Consider the following 15,901-nt stretch of genomic DNA (forward strand, 5'->3'; position numbering starts at 1 on the left):
ATGTTTCTCCGGGAGTTTTGGAAGAGTCGTCACCTTCTTGGCACGCGAGGACAGGCAGCGCCGTTTAGTTATTTATTTAGATCTAACACTACATAGTATGGAGGGTGGCTGGTTGAATACGTGTGTATGAAAGGGGATGGACATGTTGATATTCATGGTAGTTAGATGGATGAAGATGGAGGTGGCATTGAATGGGACTATCTAGATCCTTTTTTAACGCCAGACCAAACGCCGTATATATACATAGAAATCTAAACACCAGATGCACGACAGCATGGCCAGCCAGTTGAGATAACGATAGACCATAGTTTGAATGCATAAGAGTAGCAGGAAAGGACGTCAGCCTTTCTAATCGAATTTTATTTCATCGAGCCGTTTGGATGGTCGATGTACAGACAGCTCTGAAGGAGAAGAGATGGCCTCCGCTGCAGAGAACGAGGAATCCTGGAAGTCCATGAGCACTTCGTTTGACCATGCATCCGGCACATCGTCACTCTCGTCCACCATGCCTCCAAAGTCATGGTTCTCTTTCGAGGGACTGCTTGGCTCTGAGCCAACCGGCGCCTTGATAACGAGTAGCTCCTGGCTCTTCGGGTCGTTATCCACCGATGTATCGTGTCGTTTGGGTGTCTGTGTCTTGGACGCAGGCCGTGAAGGCTCAGGTGATAGCGGAGGCCGTTCTGGTACCACGGATGGAGCGACGGGTTTGCGTTTGGGCATCGTTATGGAGCCAAAGGGGAATCTTCCAGGGGACGGAAGTGGTGTACCCGGGGGCGGAAGAGGACGGCCTCGACCAACGGGATGGTCAGGGACTTCACCAGGTCTGGGACCCTGGTCATGGCGGGTGAGAACGCTTAGCCCCCATTTTTTAGCAGCTGCAGCAGCGCTTCCAATAGACAGCATCGCTTGACGTGGCTCGAATGAGCCAGGGGCCGGGTTGGGAGATGCAGAAGCACTCTTGGAAGATTTGATGCTTTCAGCAAGTAGGGAGTTGCTTCTGCTGGCTCTGCTGTCGCTGGTAGAGGCCGGGTCGGTTCCATGATCAGAGTGGGACCTCGATAAAGGAGGGGCCGCCAAATTGCTGGATTCTGGCGTGGGAATGTGCGACTCCTTGGTATCATCTTGCTGAGGGGTGGACACCGCTACTGAGAATATGGAAGAGCCTGAGGTTGCGGGTGAGAAGGACAGAGAGCGGGTAGATCGATGTTTCGCGGCGCTATGGGCTGCCTTCTCTGGGATGTCTGGCAGCGAAGAAGGGCGGAAGTCCGTCTCCTGCGTTTCCAGCATTTCCGACTCTTCTTTCTCGCTCAACGAGTTTGCAAAGGCCTGGTACAGAGTCTCCTGGGGCGGAGCGTCAGTAGCCACGGTGGGAGTCTCTTGCTCATCCGTGGTGTTCTGTTCTTTCAAGGGTTCGGGGGTGCCAGTGCCTGCTGGTTCTTCATTCTCCAGGGTCTCCGGAGGCTTCTCCGGAGACTTCTCTGAGGTCTTCTCAGACTTCTTATCAGAGTCTTTGTCTGTATCGATGTCCGCGGCCGCTGGTTCAGCTTTACGGGTCTCTTCCCATATGCCACCACGGAAATGCTGCTCCTCTGTATCCAGGAACGGGATATCGTCCCAGAACGGCTGGACCAGAGTTTCCGCAACAACTTCCCTGATCCTACTTTCAATCGCTCTCAGAATGATGCCGTATGTGATCTGCCTTGAACTGACAATCGGTTCTATCATCATCTCCATGGCAGGCATCGTGTCAAACGAGATCCATAACCGATTGCTTGGAGGAGGTTTGAAGCGCAGTAGAATATGACCCTTGAGCTTTTTCAGCACCACTGCCAGGACCATGTCGACCTCTCGTGGTTTGAACCTCGTCCCAAGATCAATGCGGGCTGTGGCTGCGATTTCTACACGGAAATTCCCACTGTAGTTGATATCGGCCTCGATGCAACAGTCGCCGTTCACGGTAAGATCTTTCAGGCGTGGGTTGGTGATGAGGGGTGCGCCTTCGCCGGAATGGATAGTCTGAAGCTCGAGCTTCGTGATGAAGTTTGGCTTGTTCACCCTCGAGATCTTCTTGGTTATTTTGTTTCGAACGAACTGTTCTAGTTCTGGGGTCTTGTATAGGGCCAGGAAGAGCCTACCGATCAAGGCATTGAACCAGCGGGTCTGAAGGTGCTCCTCCGACGAGTGCAGGCGCTGGACAAGGGTCACCATATCCTGCGTAGCGAACTGTCGGGGCGTAGGGGGGGAGTCATTTGAGCCCGGAATCCTGTCCAGGTTATTCAAGATGGCAAAGTAAAAGTCTTCCTTTTCGGATAGGTTCTCGGAAAACAGGTAGAAGGGCAGCGTAGGAGGCCGGGGACCCGGTATGTTTTCGCCCTCATCCTTTCTCGACAGACAGATTGCATTACGCTTGATCCAGAGCTCTCCTTCAGGGATGGGCTCGCCGCCACCGTATATGCTGACGTTATGGTGTGCTAGAGATATCACGTATCGAACCTCGATCTGCTCGGCATCGTCGTATAGCATGAGATGGCCATGACTGGTAAATGAGCAATCAGCATAGTCCATCTAACAACACGTAACAGTATAATCCATCCAAATAACATGCAAAAGAGCGTCCTACCGTAAGATAACATAAAAGACATTCCTGGCCTTCCGGACATTCCTTCCATTAGCCTTACTCGCATCGAGAGTCGGTGCCTGTCTCCGGTCGAAGATACTTCGATAGACACTCTGATAGACACTGGGACTCTCTGTCGCGATAACCTCTCCAGCAGGAGTCGTCCGCTCCGGCGGCTTCCCGTTCACTCCTCCAGGGACATATTCTCTGCACACGGCAAAGTAACCAGCCGCTACGTCCGCCTCTCGAGCTCGCTGAAACTTCTCCGCCAGCTCCGCCGTGCGAGAATTGAGGCTGTATTCATCATCCCCCTTCCGTACAAGGCCGCCGGGGTCAACAGATTCTTCCTTGTCCCTATCTGACGAGCCTGGGAGGGTGAGGTATGCGTGGAGGACGAGCAAGCTGAGCAGCAGCGGGATGAAGGTAAGCCCACCAAGAACGTAGACGAGGAGGAATGCGCTGAAAGGCCCCATGAGGTTCTTCTAGCGATCGCTGGAACGAGTCCTCGCCATTAGAGAGAACAGACAGCCAGCAGACAGTGTCACCTTTTGTCATCGGAATGCTGGTTGTATGTCTTGTGTTATGTTGTCTTAAAAGAAAACAAGTTGATGGAAGAAGATGTACGTGGTCGATATCAACATGTACCAGTACTTCTTTTTACACCAGAAATACATGAATAGACAAGTACTAGTACATTGTTTGCTCGGCTAGCTTATTGCGTCGTTCAGCTATGAAAGACTTGGAGATACTTCTTTTGCACCAGAAAGAGAGTGTGACGAAAGTACTTGTCTGTAATACAGCCATGCCATGTAACCAGAGATAGACTACAGGAAAGTCCTGAAGATATCACCTTGTCGACGAGAGCAGCCAGCAGTCCTACAGCAGTCTCAAAGGGCGGTTTGTTGGTGCACTGGGATGGGATCGTGTCGGGACGAACATCTTCGTCTGGCAGCCATCCTGTCACTCTCCGTCAGATCCAAGAGATGCTCGATCTTGACCAGGTCGACGCTCTCTTCCTCTCTGATATGGTCAGACAAGCCCATGGGATCCGCATCCGTGTCATGAAACACCTTCAGCTGTTGCCCTCCCGTCAGCATCTAACAGTAGAAGACGGAAGATACACGTACAATCTGATGCTCCTTTCTATCTTTATCCGTCAACTATTCCCATCAGCTGTTCTATGGTCGCGTAGAGGACCAGCTCTTCGCCCACGGAGTGACGGGCGAGCTCCAGACAAACGCGTTCTGGTATTTGGTCTTAGCAGGGTCTGTAGAGTTGACGATGACCTGGTAGTAGTGCTCTAGCTCGCGGTCAGTCTTGACGGCCTCAGAGATCTTGTTCTGTATCTTGGAGGCGGTAGAGAAGCTTGCTGCGTGCTAGACGGTGAGAAGTTGAAGGCAGCCCATCATGATACTCTGACCAGTTGGTATGTATCGATCAGTGATATAGGACGTCATAAGCCATCTGCCTATCTAAATATAAACAAGGCAAAAGCTGTTTGACTGCATGAATCGACTGAGGCCTCTGCCTATCAGAGAGTATGTAAAAGTAAACCAGGTAAAACCCTTGACATATAACCGTTAGTTATAACCGTCATGGACCATTCGCCTATCAGACAGGACGTGAATACAAACAACGGGCTCCTTGACATGAACCGTCATAAGAGGCAAAAGAGTTTTTACTGTTTATTATGTTGCAAGTGTTGAGTTATATATATATTAAGGCGGCTATAGTATCAAGACCATCAACGTCCACCGGGGTATAGAATATATACAAGGAAGATTATCAAATATGTAGTCCGTTCCGATCCAACAAAGAAAAAGGGTGAGCAAGAGAGTGTGATAGAAAGGTAAAAAAGGACATCCAACCAGACGCCATCAATTGAATCATTCCAAGAACTTTGATCAGCACCGACGAGGCTTTCCGGTGGGTTGGTCGGCGGGTAGCTCAATGAGTGCGGAGTGTTCCTCTCTCACCACCGGTAGCTCCGACGGCGGAGCTTCGTGCCGGGGGCTCTCGACTCCTTCGAGCTCAGGAGTCGCGCCGTCGCCCATCAGCTCGAATGCTCGTTCCTCTTCCTTCTCCCGTCGTTGATCGCTGGGTAACGGCACCTTGTCCTCGTTATCCCATGTCTCTGTCGGAGCATCAGTACCAGCGGTACTAGTGGCGGCGGCGGTGGAAGCAGCTCTGGCCCTTTTCGTCTTCCTTCTCTGGTTGCGAAGGAAGAGCAGGGTCCCTGCGATGACGGCGAGTAGCACAGCAACGCCGACACCCACGCCTATACCGGCCTTGGCTGCCGTCGAGAGGCCCGTTTTGTCGTTCACTGGCGAGCGTACGGGCGTTGAGGTCGCGACGGGTGATCCCATGCCTCTCAGGGCCGTGACGGACACTCCGATAGGTTTGGGGCTTAATGTCGAGTTGTCCGTCTCGTTCGCACGGCCGATCAGGAGGCCGTTCTCGTCCAGGAAGAAGCCCGCCCTGTCGATGCAGCAGGTTCTGTTATCGTCGCAGCAGTAGCTCCCGTTCGAAGGGCCAGGCTGTTCGCAGACGACAGCCCGTGGGAGGACGAGTGAGTCTTTATTATCTACGTGATATGATTAGGGTCGAGAGAAACCAAGGGCGGGAAAGCAGAAATTTAAAAGAGAGAGCCAATGGAGACCTACCGTACAGGCATACCTGGGCACAGCTGTTCGTCCACGGCTTGTACGCGCAGGGGGCCCTTATAAGCGTCTTGGGGTCGTCCTTCGAGGTGCAGAGACGGTCTGAACGGCACTGATCGATGCTCTCGCAGCAGGAATCTGAATTGGGACACTTGACGTGGTTTGGGTACTCCCTTTTGCTATCGTAGCTGTAGCAGGTTATCCTCTCATGCTTCTCCCTGTCGCCAGCCACGCCGTCCACGCCGTCCACGCTCGAAAGGGGCAGATCCATCTAGCAAGTCAACGAAGGAGTGAAGGAATGAAATAATTTGGACTTGAGGAGTTTCTTCCCCCTTTCCCTGGCCTGGACAACATCAACTGATATAAAAGTTGGGGGGGCCCAGAGAATTTCAATATTGACAACTATTCCCTCGTCCATTTACAACTTCTTTGACCATTTCCTCCAGGCCTGGTGGCCAATTACCACTATCCAAGCCACCGGGGGATCGACTGACTAATCGATCCTCCGCGCTATTAGGGTCGAGAGTATTCTCCCATCTGGAGACCGATCTTGTTGATAGACCTGATCTGATGTCCCATATCACTGCTGTGCCCATCTGTATATGCCGTTTCCCTTCGGGCGTAGTTCCATCGGTGTACATACATACGCACCCCGTACAAGCTTGGATGAACCCCGTATTAAAAAAAAGTCCTTTCCCCGTCTCAGGGACCCAACGGTGGAACCAATACCGTTTTAGCGAGATCGAGCTGAAGCCAGCGTCCGACTGGTTCCCCCCCTTGACCGCTCCGGACTCCGTGACTATGTGTACTTATGTAACTTCCAGGAGAAAGCTGAGAACTGTTAGGCTTTTTGATAATTCGGTCTCAACCATGGGAACATCCGCAGGGTGCCGCCACTTCATGGTACTTCCTCTCCCTCATCCTATGCAAGGCTGTCCTGTAACCTCCGTAAGTAATTATCCGGAGCGTATAAACATCCATGAGCCGAAACATACATACTCCGTTCTATCTATAGGGTGGCCCATCCATGGATACCTACATCGAGTGTGACCAGCACCGCATGTCCTTCCGCTCATTATTTGCCCCTTGGTCCGGCAGGTCGAAGACAGCCAACCGGGTTGCTGTTCGCGAGATAGCCGGTCGAAAACTTGAGTCCGTCTGTTGAGTAACCTGGCGATCAGTCGCATCTCATCCCACTTCTCCAAACCACGTCGTCCTTCCGCCGTGGTTCTTCGTCCTCTTCCCATCTTCTTCTTTTTATTTCATCTTTTCGTCTTCGTAAACAAAAGCAAAAAAAGAAGGCCAGTCCATGCTGAGTCAGCACGTCTGGCCAATCACGGGACCTTCCACCTCCTCCGAACTTTTTTTGCCTTTTCCAGTCAACATAAGAAGAAGAAACAAGACGAAGAAGACGGCGAGAGACGACGAGGAGAGATACCAGGGAGACCAACAGTGAGACAGTTGTCTGACCTTGACGGACTCGGTCGGGCGCGCTGCGGCAGGGCGCTTCCACTGCAGCAAACATCTGATCCTCACGGCCAGACACAGGATAACGCCGTATTATTGTTATTATATAACTCAATTCCCTATAGCCACTGCATGCTCCCGAGGGTTCGTTTTATTTCTGACCGCAGCCATATTTCGCTTCCAGACATATAAGGGAGTGCTACGATACCGAATCCCTCTCAGACCACAACCAGCTTGGGAATCATGACCTCCTAGTCCATCGCAACGGCTGGCATGTGGTGCCCTCAAACAATGCTTGGATGATCAACTCTGATTACCCCCCCCCCAAATGAGCAGCTCGTACTCTCAGCCACTGGCAGGTTTCTCAGGCCTGCCAGTGGCCCGTACGGCCTATCGACAAGCTCGAAAGGTGCTGGGGAGTGATTTGGAAAGAGGAATAGGGCCAGGCGCGAAAGTGAGTCCGGTCATCGATCTGACGGGGAGCAACGACGAAGATGAGGACCAGGAGCCCAGTCGGCCTGTGAAGAGGTTGCGCATCGATACACACGCTCACGATGAGCCGGCGAGGCATATGAACATTGGCTCACGGCCGGGTCTGGGGCTGTTGGGCGGTGAGAAAGACGGAGAGGGCGAAGACGACGACGACCAGGTCATGGCCGATGAAGTGGCAGCAACACCTTTTGTTATCGAGAGTACCAAGCCACCGGCGACGTTTCAGGACCGGCTGGCTTACATGTCGATTGATGGAGGTGGTCAGCAGCCGCAGTCGTCGTCGTCTTTGCCATTACCGTTGCCCCCTCGACCACCCAGGACTATGTTTGTACGAGATGGACAGCCTGGGTTCGAGGACGACGAGCAGGAAGATATGGTGGTGCAGACCACACCGTACACGATGGAGGAGCCTGCTGCTGCCGCCAGGCTTGCAGATAACAGTACGTTTGAACTCTCGTAACTATCGCTAACATCGAACTATGCTAACATTATCCACTAGCCATCCTCGACTTCCACCCTTGGACAGGAAATCACCCTGAAGACGCTCTCAACGAACAGACGGCCAAACAGGGCTTCTACGACCGTGTCCAGCTCTCTCAAAATGAAAGCAACACCGCTCGTCCGTCCCTCTACTCTCATTTCAAGAATCCGAACGGACTCAAAGCCCTCTCCCACATATTCACTGCAGCTCTCAAAAGAAGGGAGGCGATCACGAAGATCACGCCGGCTTCAACATTCAAACCCCCACCGCGTGTCACACTGACGGACAACAAGCGCGAAGCCTGGTTGCGGGATTTGGCTAACCAGACCGTGCCCCTCAGACGACTCAGCAGGACTATACCGCACGGTATTCGTGGCAAGATACTGCTGGACCAGTGTCTGGCGAAGAACGTACCCATTGGACGCGCAATTTGGCTGGCCAAATGTGTGGGTGCGAATGAGATTCGGGCGTTCAAACGGAAAGGAACGGCCGCAGCAATCGCAAGCGGACTGGAAACGAAGTGGGTGAGGGATTGGACTGGCAGCGTGCAGCAGTTTATGGAAGGGGTGGTGCAATCGCGTGAAGAGACCGGATGGATTGAGAACCAGGCTTATGCGTACGTTTTTCTTTTCCTTTCTTTTTCTTGTTTATCATCATCCCGCTCTTATCTGTTGCTGACCGATCACAAGTATGAGATTAACCGGTCGTCTATTTATGGATCAACTGCTTGACCAGGATACCTTTCTCGAGTGGTTACTCTCCTCTCTGCAGGCTGCAAGCCTGGACCTGTTGCCCGTCTGGCTGTCGACTCTCGGCATATACTGGAAGAATCTCACCAATTATCGAAAGAGGGGAAGGCGTCTGGCCCAGATATTGCTGGATAAGCTTGCGTTTGTATGGTTTCCCTACTACCTCTCTGTTTCTTTTTGCCTACCACGTACTGACGGTATATACTTCCAGACTCTGAATAACAACCAGTCTGCAGTGCTTAACCCGTTAATTTTTCGCCTCCAATCACTGATACGCTCGTTCATCACCTCCCATCCATCGTCCTTCATCCTTCCCTTGACCTGGTCTCAATACCACAAACCTCTGACAGCCTGCTTCAACACCTCCAATTCCTTCGAGGTAAATTTCCTTACGCACCTCACGGAGCGAAATAACCGATTATCTAAAACCAACCCCCAATCCAATACCAACTCCCCGCAGTCGACTTCGCGGCCTGCCCCCCAACAACTGATATCATATCTTGACTTGGCATACACACACAATGTTTTCCCTGTTTTGGCCTCAAAGTGTCTGTCTCTCCCACTGGATCACAGAACAATAGTCTATACCCTGCTAGAATGGTCGTCTACACCGTTTAGATACGGATCCACACGCATATATGTCTCCGCGCGGCTACTACGGCGCTGGAGAAAGCTCTCCATCGACACAGATGCATATATTCTCTCGTTTTTGGCAGAGAATAATCAACACACAACACGACAGTTTGAAAATATCTACCATGTCATCTCAGAACTGGTGCGGTCTCAATCATTTTCCGTCGGCAAGTACCTCGAGTGGCTTATGGCGAGGGGTGCGGTGAGAAGCCCTGATGCATTTGACCAATGTCTGTCGGCTGACGTGGAACTGCTAAGGCATATCCCGTCAAGTAGGCTACCAGAACATATCTGGAATCTACGGAATACTCTGCTCTCTCGAGCAGGGGTGTCAGTTGATGCTGAGACGTGGCAAATCCGCCAAATCAAGGCTGGTCTTCAACAGATGTACCCTGATATTTTCACTGAGCATGTTGATACTCCCTACGCTGAGATGATTGGTGCTGACTTTGACTGGGCTAGTCTTACATGGACAGTAAGGTCAGATGTCTCGCATTGGATACGGGAGCAGATCGCGTCTAAACTTCACGCACAGGCTCAAGTTCAGCCTTCCAGCGGTGCAATAACCCAAAGAGCACCTATAATTCTAAGGCCCGGCCAGTTCTACTCTCTCCGCAGCATCCTTGAGCGCATGAATGACCTCCCAATCCTCGCTGACATCCTCAAACTCCTCTCTCAATCCACCAATCCTACCGTCTTAGCTTCCATCACGGATACCCTGAATTACCATTTTCCCTCGTTTACTGCTATCGGTGCAACAATGGACCTCTTCCAGAGCTTTGCTCTCTCTTATTCGAAGATCAGCAAGGTTGAGACTCATCTTCAAGACTTTATAGTCGCCTTGTTAGATGTAGCCCTGGTCTTGCCCTCAGAAGCTAGTACGGTCGCCGTCTTGCGCCGCGACCTAGCACGCTGTGAGAAGAAATCGGCCATGGCTGCCTCATCGCCAGTCTCAGAGCATATGGCTGACACCCTCAACCCTGTTAACCCTACCTTTAGCGGGATGCTAGACCAACTTCTTGCGTCCGGAAACTGTATGGACGACGCTACGCTCATGCGTATATTCGACCTGCTCATCCAAAAGCTGGAGACAGGCAAGGCAGATATCAGCCTCTCGTTCAGCGAAGCTGCACGATATCTTGCGCAGCTACGTCTGTTCAATCCCAAAACCTTCGATGGGCTGATGATGAAGCGTGTACTTGGGATAATACGTACTTCCCCGAGACCGAAACTGTCTGAGTTTCTACCACCGCTCATTGGAGTGGGGTGTATCACTTTTCCAGCGGTCCTCGGCCTCGTAAAGAAGCTCGTAGATACGGATAGGGTGGGTGCAAGGAATATACCCGATGTCATGCAATTGAGGTTGGATATGTTGAGCGTTCTAGGGCTAGAGAATGCTGATAAGATGGTAGTGCCGGACCTCGTAAGTCAACACGCTTCTCCCTGGGTTGCACCATTTACTAATTATTACACTATAGGTATTCTACCGTTTCAAGATCTCGCGGCAGGAATTCATCATAAAGCACTTTTGTGGCATCGTGGGAACTATACGTGACGTGTTAATCGATGCATCGGCAAGCAATTCCTCCATAGATGGTACACTACAAGAACAGTGGAACAAGTCCATTTTCCCCCTTCTCTGCGAGCTGATCGTCCGTCATTCCAAAGTCGCAAAGGACGAATGTGTCAAGTGGGTGACAGAGAAGTTCCCAACGGGCCTGCGCCTTCTTGCCCAAACGCTGGATAGTCTTCTTAATGTGGAATCTAGCAATGGTAATTTTGACGTGCTACAATCGTTCAACGGCTATATTGCCACTGATACTAATCTGCACGCAGATTTTGATCGTGCTTTGCCTGGCTCTCAGTCGGTCCAGCAACAAGCGCTAGGCATTATCCAGCGCATCGATGACTTCTCGTTGCCATTCTGCCTGATTAAACTGCAGCTCCTACTTGCAGGAGCGGATGCGGCGGGGAGGGAGAACATTCTTGACCCTATATTCTCCGCAGCTGAGATGGATGTCAAGAAAGGTCTGTCCCGGTGGTTGGAGGTTATTACAGTGCTGGATGACGAAGGGAGGCGACAGGTAAGCCACCGCGGCGTTAAATTCGGAGAGAACACTAGCTGACTGCCCCCAAAGATTCAGCAAAAGGCAGAGAGTAAACTTCTCTTGTTATTCATTACATCCGCCACTTCTGCCTTGGCTGGCCCTAGTGATGATACTGACGAAGCATTGACACCCTATGAGCTTGGGTTGGTATACCTACGCATCATCGAGGAGCTGGTGTATAAAGCACCTAGGAACAGCATTTCATCTCCGATCGGTAACGCCCTATTGGAGAGAATGAATTTATTGCTTCAACGGACCTCATTCCTTACCAAGGTCAAGACCGCAGAAATGAATCCTGCCAACACTACTCAGCGTCATGAAGGTGGCATACTCGGCATATGGGTTTACATTCTTCTACGCCTCGTCAGTCTGTACCGCTCAGTATTTGTTTTAGAGCGTGCATCGAAAGCAGACCTCACAGACCAGACCCGCCTTTTGCTAAGCATTTGCTACCTAGCGTTCACTCCGGGGCTAGGCCAAGTCTTCTCTCGAATAGGGGATCCTTCTACAGTTCCTATCGGCAAATATGCGCACCTATATCAATCGATCCCAGCAAGCTGGCATGGTCTACGAACGTATGCCGTCGACGTTGCCACCATTTTAGTCGACACTCTCCCTGACGATGCCCGTCTACAATGTGCTCGTTTCCTTCGTGATCGGTCCCCTCTCTTCGTCCAGCAGCAGGATAATCGTCTTCTATACCTTTTCGGCCCTATGCCTGATCCCCAAGCCTCCTCTTCTAACTCTTCTAATGCCACGGCAACGTCTGCTCCACCGATCCCAGGTTCATCACCTTTAAATGTCCAAAACCATGCTGCACAGGGAGGACAAGCTCAAGTCCTTCATCAAACAAGTTCATCCATCCCCACCGTTGAAGAAACAAACTCACCCATTCAAAATTTTCGATTTCAACAGGGTAACCGAGTGATTGGCCCCTGTCCTCCTAGGACGTGGGAAATGCTTGAAGAATCAGCCCCTGTTGCCGGTGTTAATGATACAGCGCTCAATCTTTCGTATTTTGGCGCCCGTATGGTCAGGCCAGGTTTAAAGTGAAAAGATATACATCTCTCTCCCTTCCACCAAAGCCGATATACTACCGCATAACGCTTAGCGACCTTTGTTTCAAGCGATATATACCCACCAGCTTGATTTTCTTATCAACGCGTCAACATTTTTGATACCATTCCATGAGATTTGCGGGCATTTACTTGGATACCTATTTCTTTCACCAGCCAACGACTGCACCTTATTATTTACCTCTAGGCTATGTTTAACATATCATCCCTTTCGATTCTTATATTTAACGAAAACCTAATGAGTATCTCTTATTGCCTTTGGTTTGGAACAGCGGTGAATGGATGGACGGACATCGGATGTTGTTTTTATTCTTATTCCTTTGTATTATGGACTGCATTTATTATCGGATGTCGGAAATTGAAATCATCTTTGCTTTTTAGTTGTTTCCATTATGATTCCCTGATCTGTTAAGCGCAATACTTCTCACTTGTCCTAGCTATAGCTTTTGTGTTCTTCCTCTCATATATGCTTTCGGATAACGTATGTATATACTGATCAACTCCGGCAATCTAACCTATGAGAATCATTGAGTAGTGCTCGTATCTGTTTCCTTTTCCTTTCGTTCTATTTCATAGATCCTTTCGTTTGCTTTTACTATGTATAAAAAGCAAGATCTTATCTGATCAGATTGTGTATATCACGTGATATAAATTTGGTGCTGCTTGAAAGCTTCAAAAACGAAGAAACGCGAGAACAACGAACAGACAGAAGACGACGAGGGAGAGAGATTGCTCGATGCAGCAATGAAAAATACTACTTGCGTGACGTGACTGTTTACTTTAACTGCCGTTGAGGTACCGGCACGATGCTTGCTACTGCGGTTCGCATGTCCAAAGGAGGGCCTGGTTTTTTCCGCAAGACGGCAGATGAGCTGAGCCGGGCAACAAGAATAGGTACGTAACGGCTTTTGAGGCATCTGACCTGTCGTTTACTATTTGCAAGGTGCTTTTGGTAGTTGAAAATGAACAATGCTAACGGTTTATACCAGCGTGGAAGCTCGAGACACTCGACGTTGCCAAAGACCAATACCACCTACTCGACTTCTCCAAGGAAGCAACTGTGCAAGGATGCAAGACGATGGCAGACCGTGCGGTTGGAGGATACAGTACGGCGAGCCTGGACTATGTCCCAGCAGACCCAGAAACAAACACGCCAGCACACGCTCGATTCCACGGATCTATATCGACCAAACTGCCCAAGGATTGGAGGATACAGAGAACCGGTACGTTGGAGGAACAGCCATACTCCCAACTACAGCTGGGTCTAAAGTGGCATGCTCATATCGTATTTCAACAGGATACGCGGCCTTTCGAAACCAGGATCGTGGCTTCTGGCTCCTGGGCAGACTCTACTGGGACGTGGACCCGTATACATTCCTAGCCCTACGAGTCAAGTCCGACGGAAGACGGTACACGGTCAATGTACAGACGGACTCGATCATTGAATCGGACATTCACCAGCACCGCCTCTTCACTCGGCACCATCGAATACTCGACCGGCCCACGGACCACCTTACATCCTCCACGCTAACTCCAGAAGAATCACTGTCCGAACCCGAATCCGAGTCCGACTTCCCATCCACCTCTACCTCGTCACTGTCCCGAACGCCCGCAGCACTAGCCGACTTTGCTCCTCCGGAAGAGGCCAACATCACAACTACGACATCGTCGTACGTAACCAACCCACAGCCCAGCTCAACAGGGTGGGAAACGATACTGATCCGATGGTCAGATTTCGTACGCACTAACCTGGGCACGGTCGTCGAACCGCAGACCGGTCTGCTACGACAGCGTGTAAAGTCGATTGGCATTGGTCTGACGGACCGAGTGGAAGGGCCGTACGATCTACGCATTCATCGGATGTGGGCGACCAACGGACTGTGCGGGGAGGAGCTGGAAGAAGAGAAGAGGATTTGTGGAGAAGACGCAGTTTATACTTCTGCTACAAGCCCTGTCTCTTCAGCCTCGAAGTCAGAGCAGGAGTCTAGACATGACGACGATCACTCGTCCCTGGTCGAGAGGGAGTCTAAAGGCGTGGATCGTTTTAAGAGTCTGAAGGGATTCCAGAAGAAATGATGCATCGCCAGCCGGTTTCTACCATAATTTACTTGTTATCATCCGGCCAATGAGGACCATCAGATGCTTTATGTACAGCTACATGGCGTTTTGTCTACCAGTTGCAATCATAAAAGAAACGAACATGCATAATAAGCTACCTGACTGAACTACCTAAACTTTTCCTCCAGAACCAAAAGTAATTATCGATATGATGAGCTCAGGATCCCGCTCAACATATCATAGTAGTAATAATAATAGTAAAAAAAGAGAGACAATGAATAGTTGCTCGTTTCGACTCCTTCCCCATCTCCGATATATTAGCTTAGTAGATAAGAAAAGGGGGGATGGTTGTTGGGCGGCTTCCTAATTTTTTGTGTAGCAAAACCCGGCCGTACGTCTTGTTCCAGTCCGGGGGTGTAGTTATGGCGGTGGTGTTAGGGACGAAAAGTCTGGCCGGTCAACATCTCGTAGGCCTCGATGTACTTCTGCTCCGTCTTGGAGACGACGTCGTCCGGCATGACGGTGCCCTTCTTACCCTTGAGACCCTCCTTGGTCAGCCAGTCGCGCAGGAACTGCTTGTCGAAGCTGTCCTGGGGCTTGCCGGGCTCGTACTTGTCCAGAGACCAGAACCTGGAGGAGTCCGGGGTGAGGACCTCGTCGATGAGGACGATCTCGTTGGTCACCTCGTCGTGGCCAAACTCGAACTTGGTGTCCGCGATGATGATTCCGCGCTGCAAGGCGTGGAAGGAGGCCAGCTCATAGAGGCGGATGGCCACAGCCTTGATGTCCTCAGCGTACGCAGCACCGACGATATCGGCAGCTACACCATGTCAGTACGTGCAGATGGCAAAAAAAAGGGATAGAGAAACAAAGATATAGTACACACCCTGGTCTGGATGGATGTTCTGGTCGTGTCCACCCTGCTCTGCCTTGGTGCTGGGAGTGAACAAGGGCCCGTCTGGAATCTTGTCACTCTCGACCAGGCCGGCGGGCAAGGGGATGCCGTGAACGGTGCCCGACTCCTGGTACTCGAGCCATGCAGAGCCGGCGAGATAGCCACGCACGATGGCCTCGACGGGGAAGACCTTGAGCCTGCGGACGACCAAGCTCCTGTTCTTCGCATACTCGCGAGCGCTCTCTGGCACCCCGGCCGGGATGTCGACAGAGACGAGATGCGTGCGCAGAGAGGGCAAGGCTCCAGTGAGGAACTTGAGCCAGTACACAGTCAACGCAGTCAGGATATGGCCCTTGTTCGGGATGCCCTACGCAGCCTGTCAGTATCTCTCCTCTGCCTCTCTCTCTCTCTGTCTGTCTCTCCCCTGTACGACGAGACTCACATTCTCCATGAGCTCATCGAAGGCTGAGATCCGGTCGGTAGAGATGAAGAGCAGCGTCCCATCGCTGATCTGGTAGATATCTCGCACTTTGCCGCGCGAGACCAGAGGCAGGGCGCCTCTCAGGTCAGTCTCCTCCATGATGAACGACATTGGGGCAAGTAGAAGTGATATAGAGAGAGAGCCTGTCGGTAGCGAAAAGAAACGTTGTCAGATATCTATAACT

General features: G+C 51.2%; 6 protein-coding genes across 6 annotated transcripts; 2 read left to right on the forward strand and 4 right to left on the reverse strand.

Moving 5' to 3' along the window:
• Window positions 1–348: 348 nt before the first annotated feature.
• On the reverse strand, window positions 349–3,090 carry MCYG_08074 (uncharacterized PH domain-containing protein; the record flags this gene model as incomplete). The annotated part of the gene is made up of 2 exons (XM_002842945.1): window positions 349–2,536; window positions 2,621–3,090. The coding sequence occupies 2 exons, from the start codon at window positions 3,088–3,090 to the stop codon at window positions 349–351; spliced, it is 2,658 nt and encodes an 885-aa protein (XP_002842991.1).
• Window positions 3,091–3,504: 414 nt separating this feature from the next.
• On the reverse strand, window positions 3,505–4,268 carry MCYG_08075 (HHE domain-containing protein; the record flags this gene model as incomplete). Its single annotated transcript, XM_002842946.1, has 4 exons — window positions 3,505–3,693; window positions 3,745–3,777; window positions 3,853–3,993; window positions 4,209–4,268. The coding sequence occupies 4 exons, from the start codon at window positions 4,266–4,268 to the stop codon at window positions 3,505–3,507; spliced, it is 423 nt and encodes a 140-aa protein (XP_002842992.1).
• A 253-nt stretch (window positions 4,269–4,521) lies between these two features.
• Window positions 4,522–5,548, reverse strand: MCYG_08076 (conserved hypothetical protein; the record flags this gene model as incomplete). The annotated part of the gene is made up of 2 exons (XM_002842947.1): window positions 4,522–5,201; window positions 5,281–5,548. 2 exons carry the CDS (start codon window positions 5,546–5,548, stop codon window positions 4,522–4,524), a joined length of 948 nt encoding a protein of 315 aa, XP_002842993.1.
• Window positions 5,549–7,072: 1,524 nt separating this feature from the next.
• Window positions 7,073–12,260, forward strand: MCYG_08077 (conserved hypothetical protein; the record flags this gene model as incomplete). Its single annotated transcript, XM_002842948.1, has 6 exons — window positions 7,073–7,676; window positions 7,736–8,333; window positions 8,407–10,522; window positions 10,578–10,872; window positions 11,158–11,183; window positions 11,238–12,260. The coding sequence occupies 6 exons, from the start codon at window positions 7,073–7,075 to the stop codon at window positions 12,258–12,260; spliced, it is 4,662 nt and encodes a 1,553-aa protein (XP_002842994.1).
• Window positions 12,261–13,110: 850 nt separating this feature from the next.
• Window positions 13,111–14,359, forward strand: MCYG_08078 (complex I intermediate-associated protein 30; the record flags this gene model as incomplete). Its single annotated transcript, XM_002842949.1, has 3 exons — window positions 13,111–13,177; window positions 13,273–13,506; window positions 13,581–14,359. 3 exons carry the CDS (start codon window positions 13,111–13,113, stop codon window positions 14,357–14,359), a joined length of 1,080 nt encoding a protein of 359 aa, XP_002842995.1.
• A 416-nt stretch (window positions 14,360–14,775) lies between these two features.
• Window positions 14,776–15,816, reverse strand: MCYG_08079 (phosphoribosyl-aminoimidazole-succinocarboxamide synthase; the record flags this gene model as incomplete). Its single annotated transcript, XM_002842950.1, has 3 exons — window positions 14,776–15,161; window positions 15,228–15,603; window positions 15,679–15,816. The coding sequence occupies 3 exons, from the start codon at window positions 15,814–15,816 to the stop codon at window positions 14,776–14,778; spliced, it is 900 nt and encodes a 299-aa protein (XP_002842996.1).
• Between the last annotated feature and the right edge of the window lie 85 nt (window positions 15,817–15,901).

Source organism: Microsporum canis, genomic scaffold (genome assembly GCF_000151145.1).
Source record: "Microsporum canis CBS 113480 supercont1.8 genomic scaffold, whole genome shotgun sequence".
Classification (NCBI taxonomy): domain Eukaryota; kingdom Fungi; phylum Ascomycota; class Eurotiomycetes; order Onygenales; family Arthrodermataceae; genus Microsporum; species Microsporum canis.